The sequence below is a fragment of the Phyllostomus hastatus genome, unplaced genomic scaffold, assembly GCF_019186645.2.
Source record: "Phyllostomus hastatus isolate PE091 unplaced genomic scaffold, TTU_PhHast_1.1 phas_contig_86, whole genome shotgun sequence".
Taxonomy (NCBI): domain Eukaryota; kingdom Metazoa; phylum Chordata; class Mammalia; order Chiroptera; family Phyllostomidae; genus Phyllostomus; species Phyllostomus hastatus.
In genome coordinates, this window is record NW_025333977.1 from 2,314,008 (window position 1) to 2,336,450 (window position 22,443).

The window sequence follows — 22,443 nt, forward strand, 5'->3', positions numbered from 1 at the left end:
TTTAGCGCCAGGGTATCATATACTAATAGAAAGAAAAGCCACTGGTTGCACCTGCCTTTTCCTCTCATTTCCCAGGAGTGGCATGTCCACCCTCACCTGTCAGGCCAGGTGGCTGTGGAGGATGTTGAGCCCTGATATGACTGATACACACATGTGTGTCTTTAATTATGCAGGGAATGTAAAATGCATAGCAAGTACTTCTCTCATTACTTGATTTCTGAAATACAGCTTATTTCCTGTGCTCGATGGACTTCCAATGGTAGGGAACATGACTGAGAGTCCCAGTCAGCTGAGCTCTGAAATCCATCACCGTGGTTGCTCAGTGGCCATGCCACCACCTGGTCCCCGACCCCCCACCCATGCTGCCATCGCCAAAGACTGAGTGTGTTGGGATACTAAGGTGCGCCTGTCTGCTCCTGGGTCCCTGGAATCCCTCTGATGGTAGACTTTGGCCCAAGGACACTCCACGCCCCCTTCCCCCCAATGAATCTTTAGGCTGCACAGGTCGTGAAGAATGCCTCCACTCTATCTTCCTTTCTTCCGCATTTCACGGGGGGTCAACCTCACCTGGCTTCTTCCCCTTTTCTTTCACAGGTGCTCCCCGTGATAAAATCCTTACCCATTAAGTCTGTCTATATTTGAGTTGGCAGAGAGGCACAAAGAACTCTCAACAGTACACAAGAAATCAGTAAGTGGTATCGTGTGGGAGGTTTTAGTAAGAACTTGTAAATGTGGAAAAGAGCTGGGGAGAGACTTTTCACTGGGCCTCTTACAATATATTTTTTATTTTGCCAGCAAGTGCATGTATAACAATTTGAAAATGTAAAATCGAGTATTTGGATGAAAACACACGAATTTGAGGGTGAAGAGAGCATGTGCTTTGGAGATCGCTCTGAGTTTGAGCTTCAGCTCATCTTCGTGATTTTAGGAAATTTACTGAGTGCTGGTGGATTTTTTACTGTCTAGACTGATATTTTAATTTTGACTCTTTAAAGTTTTTTTTTCAGTTACAATTGACATTCAATATATTGGTTTCAGGTGTACAGCAGTGGTTAGACATTCACATATAACTTATGAAGTGACCCCACCCCCCATATTGTATCCATATTTTGCCATACAAAGTTATTACATCACAGGGTGGGGCAAAAATATGTTTACAGTTCTGAGTATGTGGAAGTTTAATCTTGTACTACTATTTATTATTTTTCACCTAAACAACTGTAAAGTCACTCTCACCCCATCCTGTATCAGTGACTGTGTACCCTGTGCTGCACTTTCTGTCCCGTGACTATTGTGTGACGACCAATCTCTGTGTCTTCACCCCTTCCCCGTGTTCACCCGTCCCCCTCACCAATCACAACCCCCCAACCTGGCAACCATGAGTTTGTTCTCTGCATCTATGAGTCTGTTTGGTTTGTTCATTCATTTCGTTTTTCGATGCCACGTGTGAGTGAAATCACGTGGTCTTTGCCTTTCTCTGTCTGACTTATTGCACTTCGCACACACCCTCCCGGTTCCTCCATATGCTGCAAATTGTTAAGATTCCATCTTTTTTTTAAGGCCTACGGATTCTTGATATCAGTGGATCGCTTTCCTGCTTCAAGGAGAATTCTGTAACCGCAAACACTAGCTTCCCACAGGAGGCACGCACCTGCCACTGCCCACGGGCTTGCCTGCGGGACTTGCTGGGGATAGGACACAGGGAGGCCGGGCAGGAGGTGGGCCTGAACGGAAGCTTTCGCAATCCCATGCACAGAGTCGTCCTGGCTCTCCTTTCCCTCCGCCATGGAAGTCCCAAGGAGGGACTGCTTCCACAGCTTGGGTCCTGGAATGAAATTGTAGAGGCTCCGCCGGCCTATCACTGCTGAAGTTCATTGGGAGCTACTCAAACTTCTGTGGTTGAAAACCATTGCGGTGATTCCTCAACTTTTCATTTTTAAAAAATTTCAGAATAGCCCTGGCTGGCGTAGCTCAGTGGATTGAGCACGGGCTGCGAACCAAAGTGTCGCAGGTTCAATTCCCAGACAGGGTACATGCCTGGGTTGCAGGCCATGACCCCCAGCAACCGCACACTGATGTTTCTCTCTCTCTCTATATTTCCCTCCCTTCCCTCTCTAAAAAAAATAAATAAAATATTTTTTAAAATTTCAGAATAAAGTTGAAAGAACAGTACCTCACTTAACTTCACCAATTGTTAACATTTTGCCACATTTGCTTAATTTCTCTTGCTCCCTCTCTCCATACAGAATCCCTAGTTTTGCTAAACAATCTGAGAGGTGGTTACAGGCATAATGATAGTGGGTCCTGAAATAGCTCAACATTATATGCTAAGAATAAGGACTTTGTCCTGTATGGCCACAAGGCTACTATCATATCCAATAAACATAACCTTGAGATGATAACATTCAGTATGCAGTTCATGTTTAAATTTCCTTCACAATGATATCCTTTGTAAATCCTTTTTCTTTCTCATCCAAGCAAGGCTCACGCACAGCTACCAGTCATATGTCTCTTCAGTCTCCTTCCCTTCAGAACAGCTCTCTGAACTTTTTTGGTCCATCTTTCATGAAACTTATGTTTGATGAGTTCAAGTCAGTTGTTTCGTTGAATGTATCATCCTCTGGATTTATCTGGCTTCTCTTCCTCACGATTCTTTGGATTCATACTAAACATTCATGGTGTGAATACTACATAAGTTGTTTGTGTCACTACTGGGGGTATAAATGTCAAGACTGTCCCGTTTTAGGGATGACAAGTTTGATGACTTTGTTAAGGCGGTGCCCATCAGATTTCTTCTTTGCAGTTTCCTTTGTCCCTCTGCGTTTCCTCATTAATCTGGGGGGTGATACATAGGGACTGAAGACCTTGGTATCCAGTAAACTTTCTCCATTGGTTTTAGCATCCATAGATGATCCCCTCCTGAATCAACGATTACACTGGTAGTGGTAGAAGTGTGATTCTATTATTCCCACTCTATGTATTATCTGATATTCTTTGTGTAAAGAAAACTTCCTCTCCATGCTCCACTCCCATTTATTTTTGAGTATCATCATGGACTCGTGGATTTTTAATATATATGTTATAATTCTTCATCATTATTCTGTTATTTAAATGGTCCTAAATTTGTACACTCAGAGAGCCCCCTTCAAGATGCATTCTGGGTCCATTTAACATGTTTTTGACTATCATTATTTTTCTTGCTTTCTGGTACAGTAAGATATTCCAGGCTCATCTTAGATATTTACTGCCACTGACCTGATTCTTTTTATTTGGGAGAGAGATTGAGAGAGTGACATTACGATTTGGGGAGAAGGTTGACAAAGAAGAAGGCAAGAAAGGAGATTTGGAGCAAGGAAATACTTGGGGGAACTGCTGGCCAAAGTTCTACTGTGGGGAGGTCTCCCGAGCTCTCCAAATTGGAATTTCCTCTCCTGGAAAATGGGGATCATTATGCCTATTGTGTGAGCTGGTTGTGAGAATTAATGGACACAACCGATTGACATATGTTCAATATTTGTTGGACATTATTATTAACATCCTTCCAATGAAGTAAGTTTCTGATAACTTGTGACTTTCAAATACTGCTCCCAAGGTGATTTATGACAAACTTGCTTAAATGTATGTTCTGAGGCTTTGTTTAAATATCACTCTAAACGTTCTGAAGACAACTAGATGGGGTTAAATGGAGACAGACTCTAAAACACTGGTATAACAACAAGCTTTCCATGGAATAATTGCATGCAAATTTAAGGAGAAAGCAAATACCATACATACACACCGCATATGTGTATGTGTATGTGTGTGTGTGTGTCTCTCTCTCCTGATTTGAAATAGGATCATAACTGAGAGGCGACCTAGTGAAATGTGGACTAGGTTTAAATCCAAGCTTGGCCTCTTACAGTTCTCATTTTAAAAGTGAGGATTATTACACCTTCCCCTGCAGTTGTTGTGGACAAAAATTCAGGCCATGGAGACCGATCTAACTAGGCCTGGGGTCTTTTAAAATTCCAGTTTTATAATTGACATACAGCATTGTTTAGGTTTAAGGAATACAGCACAAACACGAGGTACATGTTGCAAAGTCATAAATACAGTATGTTTAGTTAACATCCTGATAGTATGTTTAGTTAATTCCTGAAGGAGTTTAACTTTTAGAGTTATCAAAAATTTTCCTCTCTTGTAATGAGAAGTTTCAGGACTTAACTTAGCAACTTTCAAATATCCAAGATAGCACTGTTAATTACAGTCAACATGTTACACACTGCAACTCCAGTACTTTTATCTCACAACTGGAAGTTTGTGCCTTACTACCTTCTTAGTCCAGTTCCTCCCTCCCGCCCCAGCCTTCTTACAGCATTTGTTCCTTGGCAAGTGCTTCCCCCTGGTGGTGGTATATTCCCATTGCAAATCAAAGAGCAGAGGGAAAAGGCCATGGCTGAATTCGTCAATTTACACGCCTCTAGAAAAGGCACACCATTAAACAACTTTGAGTAAAAGCATTTCCACACTTTACCTGTGGAATGTATACTTTAACAGCAATAACATCCAAGTATGACAAAGAAAATGTTGCTCTGCAACATTTTGCAAGAGCATTTGTTCATTCATTCATGCATTCGACAAATATCTATTAAGTGAACAAGAGACAATATGGCTAAATAAATGGGAGCACCCGGACGCAGACCCGCTGCAGCCGACCTAAAAACTCACCCTTGAAAAACCGAGACTTAAACCACGAGCTAGAATATGTCATCGGCGTGGAGAGCCGGGCTGACCATGAAAGCAAGAGTAAATGGAAGCTATCCTTTCCCAATGTTTCTCCCCACAAGTATTCTTTACGGTAAGCAAGGGCTTCTCCCAGTCGGCCGGGCTCGAACCCGCGGACGACGGAGGCTGATCTTGCTTATCCGGAGCAGCCGCTCCAAAAGAAACGCTTGTTTCCAGCAGAGCCTGCGGGGTGGAGGACCGGCCTCTGCAGCGTTCAGCATCTCTCGGCCCCACTCATCGCCCCGGCTACGTGCCCCAGCTCTAGTTGCCAGACTTCCGGCGATTGCTCGTCGGCGAGCCGCGAACCCGCCGCCTGCAGGCGGCGCAAGGCCCGAGAGCCGGGTCCGGAACGGAACTGTCCCACGGAATCCGCGGCACACGCTCAGAGTTTCCGGGGGACGGAGGACAGAGGAGGACCAGGTTGTGCACGGCGGTACCTACGGCCGGGACCGAGACAATGGGCCCGGTGGTCTGGGCGCTGAGGCTCGGGCGGGCCACCCCCGGTGGCAGGGCTGGCTGGCGTGAGTTGCGGCGGCCGTGGGGACCGGCGGCGAGGTTCAGAGGATGGTGTCTGCCCAGAATGGGCCGGGGGCGGGTCCTGGGAGGTTCCACGGGGCTCGGGCTGGGAAGGCTCTTTACGTCTGGATTGCAGCCGCCGCCCCCTCCTGGCCTCTGGCGTACAGATGCCAGGGCTTTAAGGGGTCTGGGAGGTAGGGGGCCGGGTGGTTGGAGGACCTTGGGGCGTCTCTGGGAAGGAGCGCATGTCTCGGTGCAACATATCCTTATTTACCCGTTGGAATACTCGTACTTGCCTTGCCAAATCCTGTTGTTTGGGGATTGTTAAATAGACAGCGTTTCTCGTTCTAGATATTGGTAATTTTGGCGTAGGACCTCCGATCTCCTGGAATTTCTTTTGTCCCCAGAATCTTATCAAAGTGACGACTTGACTCACCTTCCCAATGGCTGCTCTAGTTTTGACCCCACTTCCTGGTTACTTTTTGCCCCTTATTGTAAATCACAGACTGGAATACGACAGAGGAAACCAGTGGGAAATAGAACTCTCTTGGTGAAAGCGCGAAGTTGAATTAAAGGCTTAGATCTTGACTAGTTGACGTTTTATTGATTAATATTAGAAAGTAGTTCACCGTTACTACTGAACGCATTTTGACGAGCGACTTTACAATTCTGTCGCTTCCTTTCCTTGTAGGAGAACGGTGATGCGAGCGGGAGTAGGACAGCATGGGGCTGGCACTATGTCATTTCTTTAGCGTTCATATTTATTGTCATTTCTACACAGGATTTATAGCAACATCACCAGCCTCTGAGCTGTCAGCGACCCAACTGATAGAAATGCAGAATGATCTCTTTAATAAAGAGAAAAACAGGCAGTTATCACTAACTCCCCGGACCGAGAAGATTGAAGTTAAACACGTTGGGAAAATGGACCCTGGCACTCTGTTTGTGATGAATAAAAACATTTCAACACCTTATAGCTGTGCCATGCGTAAGTAACCTGAATCAGGATGCCGTTTTGTCTGTTTTTACCTAAGCTGTGTGGAAGGGCGGGTGCAGAGGAGACAAGGTGCTGTAATTGAGCTCTGCGGGTCCCAGAAGGTCTCTTCTGTCTGGCATCTTACTGTCTGTCCTCTGCCGCTTTAGCACTTGAGGGTACAATGGGTCTTGCAGGGTTGGTACTGTAATGCAGATTGTGCTGGTATTGGTTTGAATATGCTAAATATAGGGTGTTAAAATTGTTTTGGAAAGAAGGCAGATCTGCAAACAGTGCTAGTACTAGCTTGTCCCTTGTAGACAGTACACTGGTGTAATGGAAACAGTCACCGTGAGGGTCTTGTTAAAGGATTCAGGGGTAGGGTTACTACCCTGGCTTCAGGAGACAAGCTATTTTGGCTTCTTTCCTTTCTAGTCTTTATAACCTAGCTTAAATCGTTTATGTGCTTATACTTCCTTCTTTGTGTGATGTGTTGTTTGCATGTAATGCATGTGCGGTAAGTGTGTGAGTGGGAATGTGCATGGGGTGAGTGTGACTGGGGTGAAAATGTCTTTTGTGTTTATATCTTAAGGGAGAAACTGTGTACCATGTGTGCTTTGGTATGGAAATGAAGGGAACAAGGCCTTTATATTCTTGATCAAAATGCTTGTATAGAAGCTTTGGTAGAACTGGTAATATTTAAATTTAGGAAGCCTCCACTCCAAAGAGATATATACCCACGTTCTCACACATGTATATGATTAACTGCATTGTTCACACTTTTGGAAGAACTCAGTAAAGATTCCATTTAAGTGACAACTTTAGTTATCAGCTTAAGCTGGTCTACAAAGTACACACTCTCAATGTTTATTTACTTGGACATTTGAATTAGAATTTATGATAAATGTTACTTGTTTTTTGAGCAGTTGTTGACCCTCTGCTATATGATAGGTGTTAGATTCCAGGGGAGGATAAGAGCAGCTCAGGCCCTTCAGGAGCTTTATTTGCATCACGTAAACTCTGTGTCATGGAGAGATGAATGAAGTTCTGAACCACACTCAGCATGACCTCCACCCTGAGACTTGCTTGTCATTTACACCTTCAGCCATTCAGTGGACTTATGTTGAATATCTCTTGTATTTCTGGCCTGGTGTTTGTCTCTGGATATACTGATGAGTCAGCAAGAATAGACATGATCCTTGCCTTTATGGAACAGATGTAGTAGCTGATGATTTAGACCCTGTAGTTTGATCACTTTTTTGTGCACCTGAAAACCATCTAATTAAGGAAGTAAGAGGTAGTTTGGGAGCAAGACCCCAAACATCTAGAACAGACTTACTATGGAAGTATAGCTATACATTTTTCCTTCTAAGTTGTGTGTGCATATATCTGAATATGTCCATGTTTCTATTCTATGAATATTTAAAAGTAACTCTTGGAAAGTTGTTTGATTAATTAATGGTTACCAAATTAATGTCAAACTAGATTTAGCCTTAGTGAGTTTTGCAAATGGTTTGGTTAATTTTGGTAATAATCAACAATATATCGCAGGTGTTGGGTATTATTTTTTTATTGGTTACAAAAGTATATGTAATGCTTTTGTCTAAAAAAAAAAGACCACTTGCAGAATCTTGCCTTTTTGTTGTTTTATTTCTTAAAGCAGCACTTAAACATGTAGCTTTTTGTTTCTGAGTTTGGTTAGATTTTGACCTTTGATCTATTTTAAATTCCTAGATTTAAGTGAGTGGTACTGCAAGAAGTCCATTCTGGCTCTTGTGGACGGACAGCCGTGGGACATGTACAAGCCTTTGACCAAGTCCTGTGAGATTAAATTTCTTACTTTCAAAGATCGTGATCCAGGGGAAGTTAATAAGGTACTTCTGTCTCCATAATTTCCCTCCCCCTCCCTCACTCCCAGTTTTTTCCTTCTCCTTTTTATTGAAACCTCTTTTCTCTGGAGTATGAAATGTGCAAATATACAAATAGCCGAGGTGAAATGTACTATACTAGATTGTGTTTTACTTGTTAGATTAGGCATTTTCACAGTTCAGATAATAATTAGTAGCGTCCATTTCTCCGTATTTTGGTTTCAGAAAACGATATAGCATGCCTTGTACATTTGTATCTTTGTTCAACTGACACTTACTGATCACTCTCTATATTAGTGATTTCAGTCCCACAGCTACTGATGGAATTAAGCCTTGGACCATTTTCTCTGGATTATTAAACGTTTTAAACTCTCTCTGCTTCCTCACCCCCCTTTTCAAATACTAAAGTCTTCCTTAATAGTCCTGTAAGAGTTTTATTAAGTGACATAACCCTTAGTCATGTCATTTACCCCTAAGGAACTCACCTACATGATAACTGTTCATGTAGCTTTCCAGGACCTGCGTGATCTGACCTCAGCCTGCGCTTGAGCCTCACCTTCCACTGCAGCTTCCCACTCCCACTTCGCTCCCGCCACACTGAAGGGCTTGGTCACAAATGGTTTATCCTGTCTTACCCTACTTGCTTGTGCTGATGCTCTTCCATCAACTCTGCGTATTTTCTTTCTTCCCGATTAAAATCCTGTTTGTCTTTCATAGTTCAATTAAAATGCTTTCTGCTCTGTAGAACCTTCTTAGTGTCTTCTTGTCAAAAGTAATTTCTCTTTTCTCCAGGGCCTCAAAACACTTGGCTGATGTCTTTAGATACAATATTTAAATTTAAATTCTAGATACAATATTGAGTTTAAATTTAATTTTTAATATTTAATTTTAATTTGACTCTGTGAAGACAGGGATCATGTCCCTTAGGGGACCCTGTCCTCAACTGACATGTAGTAGGTACTTAATAATATTTGTTGAAATGAAATACTTAAATAAGAAAATTATAGACAAGATATTGGGTTGACCGAAAAGTCTGTATAGTTTTTTTCCATAAAATAAATGTCAAATTTTTCATTTTCACCAGTAACTTTATTGGTTTGGATATTTTGAGTATGTTGGTTATTTGCCACATGGTATAACGTTGGTTGTTCTCAGCTAATGTCTCAATTTGATCAATCTCAACTTTAACTTGTCTGCCTGACTGTGGAGCATCGCCCAGTGAGAACTCTCCAGTATGAAACTTCACAAACCACTTTTGACATGCTAGATCAGTCAGCACCTTCTCCATATAATGCATGGATCTTTTTTTGCATTTCAGTTGCGTTTTTGTCTTTCTTGAAATAAGAAAGTATAATATGCCCAAAATCTTGTGTATCTTTTTCCATCTTCAATAATAAAATGGCTGCATGAAAATTCACCAGTTTTGATAATTTTTTTTAAATGCACGCTGATATGGCAGCTGTCACAATAGAATCTAGCAAAATTGTATCAAATGAAGTTAAACATAACTAAGCACTACTAGAGCCATCATATGGAAAAAAAACGAACTTTTTGGCCAACCCAATGGTAGTAATAGCCACTATTGAATATTTACTGGGTATCAGACACTGTTGTAGGTGACGTGTAGGTATTAACTCATTTAACCCTCATAAAAGTAAAATAGGTGCTGTCGTCTCCATTTTCCAGATAAATAAACTGAAGCAAAGAGAGATTTACTCCTTGACCGGGGTTACCAGTTTAGGAAGTGGTGGAGCCTGGATTTGAATACAGGCATTCTGTCTCTGGAGTTACACAGACATTCCAAACACTTATGTAGTATAGATAGAGAAGTACATTTTGCTACTTGCTTGGAAGGCCTGTGTTTAAACTTATTTTTAGTGCAGGTAAGTAATGTATTTGTGTAGAATATTTTCTGGAACAGCGCTCCACACACAACCAAGTGAGCCCGCTCTCGTCCTCAGATGTGGAGAAGAGCTGGTAAAAGTCAAGTGCCCAGTTATAGTAGTGCTAGTGTGGGACACAAGGTGGACATGCATGTGCAGGACTTGTGTTTCTCGGTGGCTCTGAGAAAGTCACTGCACGGATGCCTGTATCAGGCACGTCTGTGAGTCAAAGTGTGCCAGTAAAATGAGAGCCTGGTAAATAGGGAGGTTGCTTTGCTCTAAACATGTTTAACTGAGTGATGTATATGCTGTTAGGTATAGGGTAGGAGTCATAAATAATTCTCGAAAGTTGAGTTTTCCTTCCATATTTATATGTGTACAGACAGGTATATATTAATATATTTATTTTACTTCAGCACATGTTTGCTAGCAAGTTAACTTTATCCTGGGTTAAAAATAAAGTTGCCGCAAGATAATAAAACTGTCGGTTGACAAACATTACGGTGTCTGATACCTTGCACAGAAGCATTGCCAGCACTGCGACGGTGGTGTTTCACTCGGTCCAGGCAATGTCACGGCCTGATGGTCATTATTGCTGCGTGCGGAGGGTGGACGGATAACTGGGGAATATTTCCTAAGTCAAAGTCAGCCTCAGTTTTAATGTTGAATAGGCTGCGGTGAATTTTAGTGTACATGTTTGTGTCTGTTTTCTTTTTCCAGGCTTATTGGCGTTCTTGTGCCATGATGATGGGCTGTGTGGTCGAGAGGGCGTTCAAAGATGAATATGTGGTCAGTTTGGTCAGAGCTCCAGAAGTTCCGGGTAATGTGTGCACACATATATATCAATGTACTTTTTATAATTTTTGGATATTTTGGTACCTATTTTTGATGTTGAATAGAGTTCATTTCTAATTTAATCTAGTATAAATTACCATCATACATGCACTCCATTTATTGTGGGTACCAAAATCCATCTTATTTATTTATGGATGTGAATAATTAATGTCATAGAATTAGTGGAGAATGGTTCTCTTGAATGTGAATTTCATGTAATTACATTGTCTCACTGTTTATTTCTTAGCACTTTAAGCATTTATTTCCAAGTTGAATACGTGGAGGATGAGTAAACAAGAGCATAAATAGACTTCTGGACAAAGCTCTGCTTAGGTTGTGTTACTCACCAGAAATGGCCATGACTCTGGAGAGGGATGTCATTTTGGGGAATTGGGAAAGTTCATGCTTTTGGTAATTTTGCTAAAACTAGGATTTTACAACAATGTAGTAGGATTACATTTGTATTTTAAAAAATGTAGAATATGAAGAAACAAGAGTGCGGTGCGATCATGGGGAAGCAAAGGAAAACAAGGAAATATTCGACCATGAAGCGAATGCTTAGTCTGAGAGATCAGAGGCTTAAAGAAAAGGATAGATTAAAACCTAAAAAGAAAGAAAAGAAAGATCCTAGTGTACTCGAGGAAAGAGAAGTCCCCCAATACTCTTCCTGCTTATTCTTCTAATATAACACACAGCTGGGCCCATCTTACCACATCCTGGTTGATACCAGCTTTATCAACTTTTCCATCAAGGCTAAACTGGACTTAGTGCAGTCAGTGATTGACTGTCTCTATGCCAAGTGTATACCTTGTATAACCGACTGTGTAATGGCTGAAACTGAGAAATTGGGGCAGAACTATCGAGTGGCTCTAAGGATCGCCAAGGATCCAGGATTTGAATGATTACCATGCTCACACAAAGGAACCTATGCAGATGACTAGTACAGAGAGTAACTCAGCACAGGTGTTACGTTGTGACCACAGTTGACCTGGACCTTAAAGGAAGAATCAGGAAGATCCCTGGAGTTCCCATCATGTACTTTTCTAATCATAGATACAACATCGAGTGGATGCCAGATGATTATGGAGCCCCTGGGTTCTAATGCTTAAAGGGTGAAGTTCCTCTGCTTTCCTTCAACCAACTTTCTCTGAGGCCAGTTTATTAATGTACTACAGAGTGCATTGTTATTGCTGCACTCACCACTTGCTCTGTTATGCGCTAAGTATGGTTAAATACACGCACTTTTCAATGTTGCTTTGAAAGTGATATTTTCCACCATTTTAATATTTGCTACATCTTTTTATAAATCAGATGACTGCTCACAAAAAAAAATGTAGAATAGGTACAACCAAAAATATTTGAAAAGCTTCATAAAGGATTTTAAGGGCAAAACAACAGAAATAAACACACGTAGGAGATACCAAAAAAACTCACCATTTCATGTCCATGTAGTCATTTATCTCCTTGTTAAATAGCTTGTTGTTTTGGGATTTCTGTATCTGGTGACTGACATCTCTATAGTGATTACATTACATCTCTATAGTGATTTATGAGGAAAACTTGAATGCTTCAAAAATGCTGGTGATTTTGTGTTAATAGTAGGTGAGTGAGTTTTTTGGATGGGGGAGATTAGGTAGAGCTCTGACAAGCTCCTGAGACACTGGTAGCATTTTTATGGTTTGTAGAGTTGGGAGAGATCGCTAACCCTTGTTCTACGGTTAAAATATTCAGTTGCTGCTAATTGATAACTTTCTAGCCTTACAGATTTGACTTTGATTTTTATGTTGGTTGGATTTACAGTGATCGCTGGAGCCTTCTGCTATGATGTAGTTTTGGATCAGAGACTTGATGAGTGGATGCCAACAAAAGTAAGTAAGCTCTTTGGAGTATTAATTCTAGAGTCTGATTTTCTTTGGCAGAACGATTCCTATGTTGGTGTTATCGAATGGTGCTGCATGTGGAGGGTATTTAAAAGAATCTGTTTATCTGTCTGTCTGTCTGTCTGTCTGTGTTGTTGCTTTTTCAGTGTATTTAAGATAGAGACATGAATGGAGGCACTCACAAGAGCACGGTCAGTTGTACGGAAGAGTGATGTCCTGCTTGACCTTTTCTTGTAATGCTTTCTGCCTTGTACTGTTCCTTCTGTTCCTTAAGATACTGGTTTTCAGTAAGACCATAAAATATGGTCTTATATAAAATATGGAAGCATAACTTGGTTGACTTTGTGGTGGGGGGGCCTGGAGCCTTAGACTTGGATCCCCCAAGTACAGTCTGAAAACCATTGCCCAACCCTTTAGCCTGTTGCACACTGTAAGATCCCCCTGTGTGCAAGGGTCACATTGAGTGTGGGGTGGGGGGAGTGCGTGTGGGGGGAACTAAAGAATCAGATTTTGACAAAGCTAACCCCAATAGCTACAAACTAGCAGAAAAACAGACTTCTTGTGGATGGTCACCCTTTGTAGTGCGGTGCTCCTGGTTGTTCGGGACTTGGGGAGCAACAAGGCCTTGCTAACAAGGACGACCTAGTTCAGGTGCTCTGGTGGTGGCAGGGTGGGGTGCCCATGGCTTTGAGAACTCAAGCCTCGAGACTCAGTTATGATTGGGAAGAAGAGGCAAGTGCCCAATTCTTAATGAAGCAAAAGTGTATGTCCTGCAGATTGGGGGTGTAGCAATCAGAAAAGGGGAAGTGGTGTAGCATACTGTTTGATTGGTTCCACTGTGTACGTTTTTCTGTACCTCTGAACATTTTAGTATCTCTGAACATAAATGTTTCTTATAGTAGTTGGCCTCTTATGATTGTAATTGGTAGTGTTTTTTCCTTAGTGGTACATCTTAGATTTAGTGAAACACTGTTATTCCTAAAAGCAAGACTTTAAAGCAGATCTAGGTTAAATTCTGGCTGTGGAATTTATTTCCTTTATAATCACACCCATATTACTCAATACTGAGAGGGAAAGAGGGAAACAGGAAGGGAGACAGAAGGGAAGAGAGGTGGAGTGGGGGTGAGGAGGAAGTGCAAGGAAGGAATGGGAACCTTTTCCTCAGAGTGTTTGGGTTTGTGTCAGTGTAACTTCTTCCTTTCCAAGTATGCCCCCAGATTTAAGAGATTCTTAATTGGAGGAATTAACTAAAACTAGCAAGATCAGGATTCAACTCTCGTTACCTATGCAACTTGCTCCGTTCTTTTCCTTTTTTAAAGATAAAACTTTAAAAAAGAAGTGTCCTAGACTAGATGATAGCTGGCCCCACAGGATTGGGTGGGCGGCTTAGAGAAAGGAGGGGAGAGTTAAATTCCACCACAGCTATGCTAAACCATGGGTGTAGGTTTGTAATGCAGTCAATTACCCCTTCAAGAAGGGAGACGTTATTTCATGCAAAAAGAAGTCTAAAGATAGGAAGTTTATGGAAAGAACTTTGTTATAAAAATTATTTGCCTAATAGTGATCGATCTTTTCTGTATTAGTAATGATTTATAGTATGAAAACCTAATTATAGTTTTTATTTAAAATGTTGTAAAAATTGTTAATGTGTATTATTAATCATTTTAATTGTGTAAAGATTATATTTTCATTAAATAGAAATTTATAATATTCGAGCAGGACAATGATGACATTATATTTCCAAGCAAAACTATCTGAATCACATAAACAACAATTTTTTCCGTGTGCATTTAAAAAAGCTTAATTCTAGCCCTGGCTGGTGTAGCTCAGGGGATTGAGCATGGTCCTATGAACCAAAGGGTCACTAGTTCAATTCCCAGTCGGGGCACATGCCTGGGTCCCCAGGAAGGGGCATGAGAGAGGCAACCACACATTGATGTTTCTCTCCCTCTCTTTTTCCTTCCCTTCCCTTCTCCCTAAAAATAAATAAATAAAAAATGTTAAAAAAATTAAAAAGCTTGATTTTACTACGTGTAAATAGATTTTTATATCTTACTACTTATTTAGCATTTCTACTTGTTATATCATTTTAGTAAACATATATAAAGTTGTGTAATGTGAATGAAATATGTATTAAAATTTCTTTGTAGGGTTAACTATTATGAATTAACTGTTAATGCAGGCTGATATCTTAATTACAAGTAAATTGCAAGCTTTATACTTTGTAGAGTTGGGAGAAATTGCTAATCTTATAGTTAGTGGCCCAGATATTTAATTATTGCAAATTAATAATGTTCTTTTCTGACAAGTTTGCTTTGCTTTTATTTTAGATTTATAATATTAAGCACATAAATTACATTATCTACCTTATGTTGAAATACTTTTAAGTAAATTGTTATAAATATTAATACTTTTCATTTTTAAGGAGAACCTACGTTCTTTAACAAAAGATGCTCATGTTTTAATTTATAAAGATCTTCCATTTGAAACTCTGGAAGTTGATGCAAAAGTGGCATTAGAAATATTTCAACACAACAAGTAAGTTTTGGCTTCTCTTAAAGTAAGACTGAAACTCCCAAAGTTACATGTAATGAAGAAAATTCAGTTCTTTTTTAAACATTTAACCTTTATTTTATTTTTTATCCATTATCAGAAAATTCAGCTCTTAAGAATTTTTATATGCTGCCCTGACTGGTGTAGCTCAGTAGGTTGGGCGTTGTCCTGCAAACTGAAAGGTCTCTGGTTCAGTTCTTGGTCAGAGCACCTGCCTGGGTTATGGGCCAGATCCTCAGTTGGGTTGAGGGCATGCGAGAAGCAACCGATCAGTGTTTCTCTCCCACCATGTTGATGTTTCTCTCCCTTTCTTTCTCCTTCTCCCCCTCTCTAAAAATAAAGAAATAAAATATTTTAAAAAAGAATTTTTTATATTCTTAAAAGCTGAACATAAAAATTCAGAAACAAGTCTAAGTAAAAGCAAATTTAGTTGGAAAAAAGCTAAGAAATAAAAAGTGAGCTTCTAACAGATATATTTTATAATAGATATATTCTCTGGTTAGTTCCTGAAAGCCTCCTTAACTGATACTCTGGCTTGGCATTTTTCAAAATGGTACGCCCCAGGAATGTTCTTCCACACGATGTTAATCAATATGCTGAAAAACATGTACTGTGTTTGAACTGAATTTGGAGAATGGTGGCATAAAAAAATTTACTCACGTTCACTCTGAAGCCTCCCAAAATAGATACTGAAAACAATAATTTTCAAATGCATTAACCTGTGTAACTCTTGTTCTTGAAGCACATTTTTTTGCAGCATATCCTGGAACCAGTGTACTTAGAAACCATTAGGCGTAGACTGTTTTAAATGAAGTAGAGTGAAAGTACAACTACAGAACCAAACTGCCACTGAGTCCTTAGGAAAATCCCTTGGATTATCAGAGCATGTCGGGTCACCGTGCCAAAATTCTAGGGTCTGCTGGCCAATGGAAATATGTGAGCCATCTTTAAATTTCCTACAGGCTACATTAAAAAATTTAAAAAAGGTCGAAGTTAATTTTAACCATAAATTTTATTTAAACAGTATATTTAAAATGTCATCGTTTCCACATTAAAAATGCTGATGATACTGTATAGTCTGCTTCTCGTACTAGGTCTTCAGAATGCCGCGTGTACTGTATACCGAGGGCACGTCTCAGTCAGGGCTAATCACATTTAAGTGTTCCACAGCTGCCGTATTGGACAGCGCTCTAGACTCTCATGCCGCATGCACTGAGCCTTTTCTTTCTCATACTCAGCTGTCCAAGTCCAGCAGAGGCGTGTAGGGCTTCGGCATCTTAGCTGAATGTGTGGGGGAGGGAGGGGATGGTTTGGGGGTAAGTTCGAGGGCACAGAAGAGTTTTGGATGGTTCACAGTGGATCTGTGATCAGGCCTTGGCTTTGGCTCTTAGAGGTGGGTCAGGAGTTGTAAATATTCAAGGGAATTGTCTCCCTCAGTAATGCTTGGGATGGGGTTTGGTGGAGCTCTGGCAGAAGGGGTGTGGCAGTAAGGGGATGTTCTGGAGTAAGCTAGCATTTCCCAGCCTTGCCACGGGCTCACATAATGTTTGTTTAGTGCTCTGGTGAGACTAGACAAAGGTCTGGGGAGTAAGTGGTGGAGTCAGGGTTTGAACCTGGGCTGTGCGGTTCCACCTCTGCTGTTAGCTATACTGACAAGATGGGGTAGATTTGGGAAACATTTAGGTGGAATTGGCATGACTTGGTATGAACTGCATGTGGAGGGTGTGGTAGGAGAAGCAGGAATTAAGGAAATCTCCCAAGTTTTTCACTTGGACACATGCGTGTTTGGCGGTATCATTTACAAAGCCAGGGACATGCGAACTAAGCTCTTTCATTCCTAAGCTAGGAATAAGAAACAAGTTTGGTGGGGAAAGAGAGGGTAACTTTTTGTTCACTTTGAGGATTTGGGAGTTTAAAGTGCCCGTGGAACGCCCCAGTGGATGTCTAGTAGGGTGTTGGATACGCAGTTTGGGGCTCAGCAGAGGTGCGTGGGTTAGAAGCAGAGATGTGGAAGATGCACACGTGTAAGTGGTCATTCACGCTGTGCAAACCAAGGAGCTAGCCCGGGGAGGGCGTGTAGAGTGAAAAGAGGGTCTGGGACACAGTCCTTGAAGGGCAGAAAAAGAGGAGAGTGGCCAGAGAGCTGAAATAATAAGCATTTTGGGAAGTGGAGGTGAGCGGTGCCGGGGGAAGAAAATGAGGACCCAGAGTGTCCTTCAGGTTGGTCCCAGGGAGGCTCCTGTGGCTTTGGTGAGACGCCGATGGGGTCAGGAGGCCGTGGGCAGGTGGAAGACTGGGGCGCGGGTGGGAGGTGACGAAGAGCAGGCTCCAAATGTGAGCCGTCCTTTCCAAAACCGTGACTGTAACAGGGAGGGACAGGGTTCCTTTAAACATCTTTTTGTATATTTATAATTAAAATTTATTTCTTTGCTGTGTTTTTTAGGTATAAAATAGATCTTATAGAAGAGAAGGCATCTCAGACCCCTGAGAGAATAGTCACGCTGCACAGGTAAGTAAAAATAAAAAAGTTGGCTGCCATGCTAATTTGTAGTAAGGTGTGGCTTTATTATATTTACTATGTTATATTATTGTGTGTAGTGGACAACTTAAAAAGATGAACTTGTATCTTATTTTGTTATTCTCATTGTCTTATTTTCTGTTGCTTTGTTTGTTGTTTTCGTATAGTAGTAATTGGAAGCCTTAAATTACCCTCAGGAACAGTAGCTGTTTCTGTTCCTCATTTTATTGTTACTTTTATTTCTGCATTTCAAGTGCAGAAAATCATTGTTTAGAAGTGTAATTTTTAAGAGATAATTTTGAAATTGAGGAAAATATTATTATGAATTGCACGTGGTGATTCATGTGTGCGCAGAAATACGCATTCTGACTGATAGGTTACTGCCGATAGTGCCTGCAGGTAAGTTGAACTGGAGTGTGCTTCCCGACGCCAGGATGAGCGAGGTGGGACAGTGCGCTACGCAGAGTCGGCTTCGTGGTCTGTGCCTGTTTACTCGGCCTCGTGTTCGCTTGGTTTGGACTGAACTCGTTTCCTCTCGAAAGCTGCTCTGTTTCTGGACACGATCTGTCATGCGTGCTGAGTTCCGAGCTCGGTCGCAGGGAGTTGTAAGGTTGGAGGTTGTCAGTTTTAGACAGTAGATCCACGTGATGGCACGATTCTTCAGTGACCTTAAAAATCTTCATTATGTCATCAATGCTAATTTAGAAAAAGGTTCTCTCGAGTTTAGTTGTCCAAGTTTTAGCCTCTCACTTCGGACTTTTGTGCCGTGGCTGTCAGAGGCCGCACGGAGCCGCGCGGAGTGTTCTGACCAGAGATGTAGCGGCGAAGAGAACGAATAGACTCTTCCCCCCAGTGTATGTAGTACGTCATTGGATGTCCAGGTTTTCATTGTTTGTTTCCATAATCAAACCAGACTGGGCGACTTCGTCGACGTGACGGAGGGCCCTCTCATTCCGAGAACGAGTGTCTGTTTCCAGTACGCGGTGTCGGCGGCTCACGGTCTCCCGGGCCCCGGCTCCGGTCTCGTGCGGAGGTTCCAGGGCCTCTCTCTGCCTGTGCACTTACGAGTAAGTACAGGTCAAGTTTCAGGCCGTTCTGTTTGGGTGTGGTGTGAGTCTAGTCTTGATTTTATACCGGTTTGAAGGGCATAACATTTTAATTTTCATTCAGTTGTGACACTAATGTTTTATGAATTCAGGTGTATGATTTCAAAAGCGTTATTCCCAGGATGTAACCAGATAACTCATAGAAGAAACATTAGCTGAAACACTTAAAACACATTGAGACAGAATTTTCAACTTTTCAAATTAGTACAGGAGAGGGTGCGTTGCTAAGACCTGTGGGAATGCCTTTTGGCCTTCCTTTTGGCATGCTCTCCTCCCTGGTTTTGGTGGTCTGTTCATGACCCAGGGCCTGTCTGTATGCTACCTTTTTTCCCTACTCTAATCCACTTTGTAAGCATTTCGCCTCATTTAAGTACTGCCTAACTGATTATGTGTTTGTTTTGTTTAAAACCTGTATAAAGACTTAGCTGCTTTTATTTTAACTTTATTGATTTATTTAATTCATATTAAATCTCTTCCTTTCAAGGCACATGTTACGATATGGGATAAGCTATTGGAGAGGTCTCAGAAATTGGTAAGTGTTTTTGACAGCTAAGAGTACTCTTCTACAAAGAAGTATTCATTGAAATTAAGCAACAACAACAAAAAAAGAAAAGGAAAAGAAAGAAATTAGTTGTCTCAATAGCAAAAGCAGTTTTGTAATTGTTTACCCTGGTAATATTTTGGCAAGAGAAAAATTATAGTTTGTAATTCTCTTTTGATTTTATTTGTTAATCTTATGGAAATGATACCATAGAACTTGAAGAGAAATAAGAATACTACTAAATAGTAGTAATATTTTAATAGTTAAATATTAAATAGTTTAAATATAGTAATAGTTTGGAGATTGTAATTGTGTTAATTAGGTGTTATGATAATTTTCTTGTGTGCTTAATGAACATTTTAAAGATTAAGACTTGTCAGATATATTTTAAATCTGCCTTGACTGTTGGCATATTAAATTTACAAATGTCCTGAAAAATCAACTTTGAACACTTCTGTTTTTGTAGTTTACACTGTCATTCGCATTTAGATTTCATTAGTAGGAATGATTACATTTCTTGACCACAGCCACCTTGTTCACCCTTCGTAGGTTGGGTGTCCGTCTTTCAGTGCAGTGACCTGAGAGCCGTGCCGTGTGACCCAGCCTCACGAGCCCTTCCCAGGTCCCCTGATTTTCCACTCTGACCCTGCTCGCAGGCACACTGCTCAGCACGCATCAGACTGATTTGCAAGTCTGTCTATTTCTTACTGACAGTTCTTCCATCCAATTCCATTTCCCACTCTCCTCTCTGTTTACATCATTCTTCAGTACTTCCCCCAAGTCTCACCTTCTCCCTGACACACTCGGAGTAATTGCTACCAAATATCCATTCATACAATTTCTGCATGATTCTATACCTCCTCACAATATTTTCTGTTGTTGCTATTCCATCTACATTCAGTTCATTAAACCATACAGGGCTTGTTGTATACGCATGACCCCAAATTTTGAACCCAACACTTGGCACACGGGGGAGGGGGGTTACCTAATAAATATTTATTGATTGTGTTTATGATGATGTTTACACCGAGTCTATATTAATGACTTTACAGGTGGAATTTATTGTTTAGGTACTGCTTAGCCATAATAGTCTTGTGTAAAGTTTATGTAATTTTTTCCATGATAAGAAAGTATATTTGAATAAATGGAATAACTTTGTCTCTTTGGTTGGTAACAATCATTTTAGAAGAAGAAACTAGGGAAGAAATTAGTGTAAATTAGGGGAAGCTCAAGAAGTGATAAAAACTGAATACTTTACAGCAAGGGAAAATGCAGAAAAATAGCAGAGACAGTAACCTAGAATACCTAGTAGAAATCAGTGAGTAGCTGTTTTTGAAACATTAATTGTGGTTCAGGTTTCTTCTTCCACTGTCCATGTTGCTTCTCTGAGGAGAGTAGGCTATACATATGGTCCACTGATGCAGCTAACACAGACTTACTGAGTGTTTGGTGCCCGGACCGGGATGCAAAAATGAACAAAACCTGCCGACCTCCAGGAAGTTACTTTACTGGGGTACCTGGGCACGAGCGCACAGTTTGGGTGTGCACGTGGGCCTCTGGCATGCAGAGGAGGCGGGCCCAGCCAAGCTGGGGGCTTGGTTAAGGGGGGTTCCCAGGAATTGATGTCTTCTACTTGAGCTGCTTTTAAAGGATGAATAAAAGGGGCCAGGCAGATAATTTGCTGGGGGACGGGTGGGGAGTTAGGAGAAGCTGCTTGCATAGAGGCGTGGAGGAAAGGAGAGTGCGTGAATATCAGATGAATCTGAATGTATGGTCACATGTGGGGTGGGTGAAGGGTCCAAAGAAGTTTGTCGGAAACAGTATGAAGGGCTCACCTTCCATAATGTAGAATTTGCAATGCCCTCCTGAAGATGGTTGGGGATAAGTGGAGAATTTTAACAAGAAAGTGACCTGCTGGGCACTGTTCCTGTTTAAAAGCTCGTTCTGGGTCAGCGGGGATGTTGGCTGTGAGTGAAGTCGGCACTCTTATTCGGGGCATAGAAGATGATGACTTTCTGAAGTTCGGTGTGGCAGTGAGAATGGCTGTGCTTGAATGTGCAGGGGACAGGACTGTGGCAGCTGAGCGAGTTCTTCACTGAAACGAGGGGTGCAGGAGGTGGAGCAGGTCTTGTGGCGATGAGGAAGGCAGGTTTGCCCTGTTTCTTTGATGTGTCTGAGTGACACAGAATAGAAGTACAACAGTTTGTGTCCTTCATTTAACCTTGTTATAACATGGATGAGATGCTGAAGGAACTTAACTGTTTCTTCCTATGTGCTTTGCCTTAAAGTCGCAGAACCTGTTGACGATGTTAAGTGAGGACTTACTGTATGGACGTACAGATAGATACCTGTTTTTACTATACCTGTCATGTACTATGTTCAAAACAGAATTTAACCTCCCAATAAAATAAATAGATTTAAAATACCTTGTTGCAGCACTGCTGGTAGTTTCCTTACACTAATGATTCATTTCATAGGTGAAAAATAAAATGACAAACTGGAGAAACCTAGATATATGCCTCAGGTTTTACTTTTTTTTTAAATTTTATTTTAATCATTGTTCAAGTATAGTTTTCTCCCTTTTACTCCCATTCCAGCCAGGTTTTACTTTTAATGGAATTGTTGTACTTGATAGTTTAGATTGGATACTTGGCCTTGTATGTTTTCTTCTCTTCTTACCTAACTTTCTGTCATAATTGCTATTGAAGGAGAAAGACAAAGGTCATTGTAAGAGGTGGACTGTGGAATGGTTTTAAGTGGTGGGTGAAGGATAAAAGTAAATGTTTATTAGAAAAGTAAAGCTGTTCATATTTTTACAGGTAACTGAAGATCAAACTAAACCTACAGAAGAAAGTTCATCTACCTAGTAACTTCCTAAAATTTAAATAAATTTTGTGTATAATAAATTAAAATAAAAGTTTTTTTAATGTAATGTTTGTGTGTGCTTATAAAGATTAACTGTCTTCTCTCCCTGAGATTTATACTGATGTTTACTCCCCGCCCCCCG

At 41.0% G+C, this 22,443-nt stretch overlaps 1 protein-coding gene and 1 pseudogene across 1 annotated transcript; both read left to right on the forward strand.

Moving 5' to 3' along the window:
• Nucleotides 1-5,162: 5,162 nt before the first annotated feature.
• On the forward strand, nucleotides 5,163-22,368 carry MRPL39 (mitochondrial ribosomal protein L39). Its single transcript, XM_045851373.1, has 10 exons — nucleotides 5,163-5,285; nucleotides 6,062-6,268; nucleotides 7,988-8,127; nucleotides 10,725-10,824; nucleotides 12,639-12,706; nucleotides 15,144-15,256; nucleotides 17,715-17,780; nucleotides 18,703-18,856; nucleotides 19,380-19,427; nucleotides 22,256-22,368. Exons 1-10 carry the CDS (start codon nucleotides 5,222-5,224, stop codon nucleotides 22,301-22,303), a joined length of 1,008 nt encoding a protein of 335 aa, XP_045707329.1. The 5' UTR covers nucleotides 5,163-5,221; the 3' UTR covers nucleotides 22,304-22,368.
• Nucleotides 11,221-11,940, forward strand: LOC123827071 (annotated as a pseudogene).
• Nucleotides 22,369-22,443: the final 75 nt, after the last annotated feature.

Excerpts from the sequence above, each read along its gene's own strand:
- MRPL39 (XM_045851373.1), top strand. The coding sequence starts at position 5,222 with ATGGGCCCGGTGGTCTGGGCGCTGAGGCTCGGGCGGGCCACCCCCGGT. Across the intron at positions 8,128-10,724 it reads ATCCAGGGGAAGTTAATAAG|GCTTATTGGCGTTCTTGTGC; the intron begins GTACTTCTGTCT and ends TTCTTTTTCCAG. Across the intron at positions 15,257-17,714 it reads GAAATATTTCAACACAACAA|GTATAAAATAGATCTTATAG; the intron begins GTAAGTTTTGGC and ends TGTGTTTTTTAG.